Raw genomic sequence first — 7,818 nt, forward strand, 5'->3', positions numbered from 1 at the left:
CATGATCAACCCAGACAACACGACAAGGAGTATTGCAGGACAAGTGATAGCTTGGCAGTCCATGGAACGAGGGACAGAAGCCAGTGCAACCCTGTCAGCTCGTCGGAACGCAGACGGCGGGGAAGGTGGCCAGGCGCAGGCTACTGAGACCCCAGAGACAGGATTGTGTGGGCTGTTGTGAGTGAGTGAGAGAGAGAGAGAGAGAGAGAGAGAGAGGCGGGGAGGAGGCAGAGTGCAAATGCGGGGTGCGAAGTAATTGACGGCTTATACTGGAGAGCCTGTACAGAAGATAGGGCGGCAAGGAAAGGAACGCAGGGAGAGCGGAGGCATGATTATGTTGGGCGATGGATTCACGACAATCAGGTGAGGCAAGCTCCATATGCAAATGGCACGCAGTGTGGCAAGCACGACAAGACTGAGAAGAGAGATGCCCAGGCTCACAAGTACTCACAATGTCACCGTCCTTCTGAGGTGTAAGGTGAGGTGCGCTTGAGAGCTTTCACGGCGGCATCTGTGGCAGCCGCTGCGCTGGCGGCGGCATTGGCCATGCCACGCAGGCTTCTGCCGTCCATGGGTTGAATGTCCTGAAGAGCAGACCCAGTACAAGCCATACTAAGACAGGTGTGTTTGAGAGTCCCCTTCCTTGCCCGCTTCCATTTCAAACAGTACATGACAAGGAAAAAGTGCTTGGGGCTCCGGGTGTCTCTGAAGACCAGACCAAGGCAGTGCATAATCGGGGCCCTGCACAAGTACTGAGCCAGCCTGGTACCAAAGGCCTGGCCAGCCAAAGGCCTCCCGCGGACCTGATCCCCGGGAGGGCCTGGCCGGCCCCTGCCAGTGCCTAACCCCCCAGCCTCATAATTCAACCCTTCGGTCTCCGTCGGCTGCCCATTCTTCATGCAAGGGAGGAAAAAGCTTGGGCTAGGCTGGGATGCCGGACCTTGAGGATAAGCACCGCCTTGTTGTATTGATCCACGCTGCGGCTGACGACAACAGTGGGGAGAGTATAACGCACCCAGAGGGTTGGCCCAGGGTTAAGCTCAACGGCCACTAACAGATACCGCTTACTCATTCGGGTTGGCTGGCAAAATTTGAGTTCTGTAAACTCCATCTCGTGGACAACCTGCTCTCTGTGATGCAGAAGCAAGGAAAATAGTCCTTAGACGGACCGTAACGGCAAGTGGGCCCATGGACATGCCCATGCCGTGCGGCAAGAGAGCAGAGGTCACACGGGAACTGCAGTTGTGTCTAGTTGCGGGTAGAAAGCAATCGTACCCGGATGTCGATGTCAGCTGCTGTTCCAGGGTGTTTCCCTTGAGCATGGCCTCGGCGCCATGTATTTCTGGGTTCCACATGTGGAGAGTGGCGACCTGCGTAGAAGGCGGAGCGGCACAAGCACGCCACGGCCCAGGTCAGAGCAGCGAGCCAGCTGAGGTCCCCAATCCCCGGGGGGAAGCCTTGCTGTGCGTTACAGCAGCTCGTAGAAGAGCAAGTTAATACTGGGGTGGCGATGGCGCAGGGCATGAGGACCCGCATGCAGGTCTGCAAAGATGTTCAATGCACAAGACAAGAGCCAAACATCCCCCTTAACAGACCTTCCCCTGATGGTACGCCCATGTGTGTGGCTTTTGTCAGCGGGTGCCACAAAGAAAGTGTGAGAAGCGCTGCAGCAGGTGGTGCTGCCGAACACCGTCACACCACCTCACACCAGGCAAGGCATGTGCAGTGCCCCCACCTGCTGCTGCGACAACATGTAGCCGGTGGCCTTGCAGGTGGAGGTGCCAGCCGTTGGGTATGTTGCTACGATCTTCAGCCGGAAAGGAGGCCGGAAGATCTTCTTCATCTTGCAGGGGTTGTTGAAGGAAGCTGGGGCCTGAACAAGGGCGGCTGTCACAGTTGTGGGCTCGCCTGGAATGAGGCCGCAAGGGTTGTGCCACTCTGTACATTGTGATGCACTTTTTGCAGCCTTGTCGAACAACCACAGTTCCTGGTGCTTTGCTAAGTTCCCGTCACAGGAGGCGGCCTGCTGGTAAGAGGACAGCGAGTCAGGACGTACTCGGCTACTTCAGTTCCATGATCACAGTTACCCCCGCACACCACGGCTCACCCTCTCACTGTCATGCCCTGCCCGGCACAAGTTAGTTTGGACTCCATTGGCTAGATGATGCGTGGCCGTCCGCCGGAAACAAACTCAGGGTGGGGTCCCCTACCGGATACCTACTGGCGCTGGCCAGCCATCCCCCGTTTTTGTAACTCATATAGGCCAACTCAGGGTGGTATGACCTCTGCTGCCGACTCTGAGTCTTGCTGGTGTGTACACAGGTTCTCCCCTTTTCAGAAAGCAACATAATTTGGGAGGCAGGGATGGGAGCTTAATCTCCATCATTTTCCAGCATATACCTGTTGAGTGGCTTCTGCGAAGAGAGCGCTGGTGGTCTCGGGCGTCGAGCTCCGGGCAAGCTGAGACGAGTTGCAGGTGGGGGGGGGGGGGGGGGGGGGGGGTACTCGGGCTCAGAAGGACTGGGCCGGGCCCGGCGCGGTCAAACGTGCCAGGGCAGTGTCTGCGCTGCGATTGAGATCATCGTTGCTGTGGGTTGATGGGAGGAGGAAGGGGAAATGACTAAATATTGGCCCTTCCGCGGTTGGGTTTTCATTTGGTTGAGCGTTTCAAGGCAGCGTCAAGCAGACCGGGACGATCAAGGGTACCTTGGGGGGGGGGGGGGGGGGGGGGAGGAGGGCGGACGCGCAGAGGCGGAGAAAGGTCCAGGGGAGCCACCGTGATGGTAGAATGGGATTACCTGGTTCGCTGTCGAGGCGCCGCTCTGTCCGTTAGGTTTGGGGTACACGAAGTAAGGGTAGCTCTGCTCACTCTGCTCATCACTCGGAGTGTTAGAGTGGCAGGGGCTATAAGGCGGGGATGGCCCCGGCTTGTGCTGCCCGGAGGGCATTCTCGCAGTTTCTGGCGACCTTGGAGGAATGCCCCCGGGCGACCACGACGCTGCTGCAAAGCCAGAACCTAGTCCGCTGCCATGAGGAGGTCCTGCAGAGTTCATGACGTGCAGGATGCCCACGGGTGGGATTCGGCAGCCTGGCCAGGGTTCGCGAGCGGGTTACACTACCTACTCGGCTCCAAGTAGCCGGTTAGTGTGAATGGGCGATGCCGGGGATATATGATCGGTCCAGGCAAAGCTCGCACGCGTTCAGGCCCGTTCTGGCCTTCCGCCGCCCACACTCAGACGAACTGGTGCAGTACTGGTAGCTCTTGGCGCGGATACTGCACAGGGGAAATGTTGCCCACTGATCTGTGTGGCGCGCGCACCTAGCGGTGCCTGCTTCTCCAACTGGTGTGGACGCTACAAGTCGGGTTATTCCCATGTGCGTGGGGTAATAGGTCGTGCGTTACTACGCTGTTACTAAACTTCCGTGATCCTGTCGCGTGCATGTACTTGTAGATAGTGTATGCTGACAGTTGATACTCTGTACCCTAGTCTGTGTGCCCTAGAGCCATGCAGGTGACGATGTTGACTCTGCCTGACGCTTTAATTAAAAAAGTGTTAAAATTGTAGTTGGTACTACAGTAGTAGTAGCAAACTTGAACATAGCAGGATGTTGCGAATCTGGCCGCTCGATCCCGCTCGGTTATGGCAGTATCGCTACGCCCAGTACTTATTAAAGGGCCGATAATAGGACTGTACTCGTACGAGCTCAGGCCGGCAGGCAATAGGTCATGATCAAGGTGCGATTTCAGTAATCAACCCATCTCTGATCAGGAGGATCCCCCAGTTCCTCCTGCTCTGTCTAGAGTGTCTGCATCAATGTCTGATGGACGCGGGCGGCTGCCGGCTGGCGCGACCCCGGACCTGTACAGGTTACGTACAAGTTACAGTCTATTTTAAGTACTGTAGTTTGTATTCTGTACCCGTACCCTACGTGTACTCCATTCGGGATCGATCAAAGACCCAGGCATCCAGGCCGGTGCGCAGTGGCCACTGGCCACCGGCCATGGCGCCTTTTGTTTTGTAATTGTATCGCTAGCTAGGTACCCTCACGGACTCACTGGCGTACCTGGCGTACCGGGGCCGGCGGCCGGAGTACTGCACAACGCGTATACGTACACACTACACGTACACACTAGACAGCGCCAAAGTACTAAAATCCCCGGCGCCTAGACCCTAGTACATTGATTGGTATTACAGTGTGCCCCGAATCCCCATTCATGCCTGGGTAAAATTTTAAAGCTGGTCACTGGTCAGTACCCTAGGTGCCCTACCTACGTACCCTACTTACCCAGTGGTCACTGCTCACTGGTCAGCGGTCACTGCTAAGTGCTAGCCGCATAACTCATTAGTTATTATCATTGATGGTAAGTAGGTAGGTACCTACCCTCTAGGTGTATCGCGTTGAAATTAAGTGTGCAAGTAAAAAAACATGCGTGCAAGGGTCGTGAGTCGTGGACAAGCCAGGACGAGAATTTTATAATTCGGAGCCGGGGAGGCGAGCAGATATTTCGAACCGGCCCGTTGTCCTGCAGGCAGGACACACGAGCACTAACTAAAGCACCTTCACCTTCACCTTCAAAGCAGTTTGGTGTGGAGGTGCAGCTGCCCCGAGCCCTGTTATCCAAGATCAGAACGTGGACATCTTCAGAAGGTTTGCACATGCGATGAATCTTTGAATGAGCTATGAGACATTGCTTCTTGCCCCCTCTTGCATTGCACTTAGGCTTGGTATTCAAACCGTCCCCTGTCTTGCTGTTTCTGCATGTGTCTTCTAGCAAAATTTTAGCATTCTACTGCTGCGAGCAAGTGACAGCCTTGTTGCACACAGTCTGGAGACACGATGCCAGGAGCAGCAGACCTGGCCCTTGCTGGGAAGGTGGCACTGGTCACTGGTGCCACATCTGGCATCGGACTGGAGACTGCCTCGAGGTTGGCTGGCCTCGGTGCGAAGGTGGTGCTGGGTGCTAGAAACCAGGAGAAGGCCGAGCAAACTGCAGCCCCATATCAGGAAGACACATCCAGGTTCAGCTAAACGACCTGTTTGCCCACCTCAGGGATGTGTCCTCTCCTCCATTGCAGCCTCAGCTGCAGCCACAGCTGACAGTTGCGTGCTGCTCCTTTCGTGGCAGGGGCGGACGTGGAGGTTGGGACCGCCCCTGGACCTCAAGTCATTGGACAGCGTTCGCGAATTTGTGCAACAGTACGAGAAGCTGGGGAAGCCATTGAACATTCTTGTCAACAATGCAGGTTGCCCCCCCCCCCCCCCCCCCTTCTCGCCCCGCGAGCATGGAAAGCACACACACACACACCCACACCCACACACACACACACACACACTCACACACACACAGTACCAGTGTGTGCCAGCCCTGCTGATCTGGCGGGATCACGACTGCTGCCAAGACTGGTCACAAAGGCCTGTTTCATTCCCTCATGTTCTAGTCTTGCCATTTACCTACCCCTATGTGAATGTGACTTTGGAGATCCCCGGGGTCACCACTGATATGTTTGGGGCCTCTAGGTGGACTAACAGTATGCTAGCATTGTTTGGTCCCGGAATGACCTTTGCGGGCGCCTTATCTCAGGGGCAAACTTCAGTCGCCCCTGGAAAACAGCCGAAGAAGTGACTGGTCTAGTCCAGGTATGGCGCCGCTTCACACGCACCAACACACCACCCGGTCCCCAGGATTCTGTCCTACAGCACATCCAGCATGGGATCGCCACAATGAGACGCTGCATTGGAGTGGGCCGTAACGCCTTTGCTACACGTGTTTTAGTACAGAGCAGACTAGCCATCTGCGCCTCCCTCCTCTTGATTTATGCCGTGTTCGGGTGGGGTCAGAACTCGTTGCACCTTCGGGAAGGACATGCACACTGTTTTGTCGGCTTGATGCCAGGTAGTAATGTCGCCTACTGCAGGTGAATTACCTGGGGGCCTTTGCTCTAACCAGGCTGCTGGAAAAGACTCTTATCTCCAGCTCCCCTTCCCGCGTCATCAATGTCAGCAGGTCTGACTGCCGCATGGCACCTCCTCAGTCACTCATGCCATTGCACGGTTTACATGCTTTATCTGCTGCTGCAGCACCACTGACAGTGTCGGCTCTAGGCAGATTGTGGGACCTGTGCCGTGCTTTGTCATCTGGGCAATCGCATGCTGTGCAGGTCCCGCATTCACAGGTCCCGTACCCGGTCCTAGCTGACCTTGTCGCGACATGCCTGAGGTTGAGCTCGTGTGAACAGCAGCCAGCAACCATCTGTAAGCTTGCCTTGGCTGTTGTTGTCCATTCCACAGCGTCACCCATCGCTTTGTGACAATACGGGACGCCAAGGAATTCCTGTTCAATTGGAGGAAAGGCACCTATGCTGACACCAAACAGGCCAACGTCTTCTTCAGCCAGGAGCTCCACCGCCGGCTGCAGCCGCTCGGGGTGGACTCGTGCGCAGTTGACCCGGGTGGCGTCAACAGCAGCATCTGGGACCGTGGCGGCGTGTTCTCTAGGCCCCCGATCCGGTCGATAATAGCGGCCGTTTACGCGCCTCCTGCAGACGGTGCCAGTGCTGTGGTGTACGCAGCGACCGCACCCTGGCACGCAGCATCACCGGTGCGCTTACCCACCTGAGCACTTGTCAAGGCTAATGTTACGTTAGCACCCATGTGCTCACATGTCGCCCCCAATGAAGGACCTGTCCTTGGCAGCCACCAATACCCCTACCACCTTCAGATTGGCAGGTCGGGAGGCTGCACACCAACATCCGTTGGTGCGTTTCAACCTCCCTGAGCACTCTCAGGATACGCTCTTCACATGGACCAACTACTGTGCGTGTGCAACAGGAGGACCACCATTTCTTTGCCCGGGGCCTGTTTGCATCCCCCGCTGTGACATGGAACCCGGTGCGCACACACGACCATGCGTTCCTTGTGACTTACATTTTATTCAAGGCTCCCTAGCACTGTACGGCCAACTCTAGGAAGTGGCAACTCATCCGCTAACTGCCTGGACAGCGGATGCGCCTGTGCACCGAACTCCAACGCCACGTGTGGAATGCTGCCATAAACAATGAACAGACAGGTACATGGGAATGAATGGGAGAGGAATAGTAGTTGCCCTGCAAACTCATGGGCCGTGTGGATTGTGATGAACCGTAGGGCCCAGGGGAAGGATTGATGAGGAAGCTGCAGAGTGGTGTCTTCCTCTCGCTGACGGGATCTTTCTCCCTCTTAGACTGGCCGATCCGCTGGATGAGCAGGCATGCCTTGTGCAGCCGGACGAAGAGGGTCCCAGCGTCTCCTGCAGTGGAAAATCAAGTCGTGTCTTCAGAGCTGTGGGAGCTGTCTTGTCGGCTAGTGGGGGTGCCAGATAAGCCATAGCTAGTGCAACACCGAACACTGATTCTCTCACTCTATTCTGCTTATGAGTGAGCACACATACTTTGTGTGAGTGCACTGGCACGCGCGGTAGACAGTGTCAAGACCTTGGAGGTTACAGCATGCATGTGCATCTTAGCTCTGGGCAAACTTGAGGCGATATTCACACGTCTAGCCACAGTCTTCGCACCTGGGCAAAAGCCTTCCTATCGTATGAGGGCTGTTACAGATGGAGCATATCCTGTATCTGCTCATTCGTACCGCCAACACACGCACACACCTCTCAGCAACACGAACAAGAAGGCCTTGTGCAGACAAATATGACCACTTCTGGAGGCAAGGGGTGGTACCCATCATCAATGCCAGCTCACCGTTGAGTATTTGAACCTGGAGAAGTCAGATACATGCAGCTTTTCCAGCAGTCTGTACAGATTCTGGTTGTGCCGCTCGTAG

General features: G+C 56.0%; 2 protein-coding genes across 2 annotated transcripts; one reads left to right on the top strand and one right to left on the bottom strand.

Annotated features, from left to right (window-relative positions):
* Nucleotides 1-459: 459 nt before the first annotated feature.
* On the bottom strand, nt 460-3,053 carry LOC142357669 (uncharacterized; the record flags this gene model as incomplete). The annotated part of the gene is made up of 6 exons (XM_075409223.1): nt 2,799-3,053; nt 2,401-2,460; nt 1,736-2,023; nt 1,276-1,370; nt 941-1,130; nt 460-584 (listed from the first exon to the last, which is right to left on the bottom strand). Coding segments are annotated over exons 1-6 (1,013 nt in total), but the record flags the coding sequence as incomplete, so codon positions are not given.
* On the top strand, nt 3,052-7,368 carry LOC142357670 (uncharacterized). Its single transcript, XM_075409224.1, has 9 exons — nt 3,052-3,140; nt 3,749-3,868; nt 4,532-4,650; nt 4,803-5,246; nt 5,585-5,640; nt 5,919-6,007; nt 6,292-6,601; nt 6,832-6,891; nt 7,147-7,368. The coding sequence occupies exons 1-9, from the start codon at nt 3,052-3,054 to the stop codon at nt 7,366-7,368; spliced, it is 1,509 nt and encodes a 502-aa protein (XP_075265339.1).
* Nucleotides 7,369-7,818: the final 450 nt, after the last annotated feature.

This window comes from Convolutriloba macropyga, unplaced genomic scaffold (assembly GCF_964194025.1).
Source record: "Convolutriloba macropyga unplaced genomic scaffold, txConMacr16.3 SCAFFOLD_5636, whole genome shotgun sequence".
Lineage (NCBI taxonomy): Eukaryota > Metazoa > Xenacoelomorpha > Acoela > Convolutidae > Convolutriloba > Convolutriloba macropyga.

Excerpts from the sequence above, each read along its gene's own strand:
- LOC142357670 (XM_075409224.1), top strand. The coding sequence starts at position 3,052 with ATGACGTGCAGGATGCCCACGGGTGGGATTCGGCAGCCTGGCCAGGGT. Across the intron at positions 5,247-5,584 it reads CATTCTTGTCAACAATGCAG|GGGCAAACTTCAGTCGCCCC; the intron begins GTTGCCCCCCCC and ends GCCTTATCTCAG. Across the intron at positions 6,008-6,291 it reads CGCGTCATCAATGTCAGCAG|CGTCACCCATCGCTTTGTGA; the intron begins GTCTGACTGCCG and ends TCCATTCCACAG.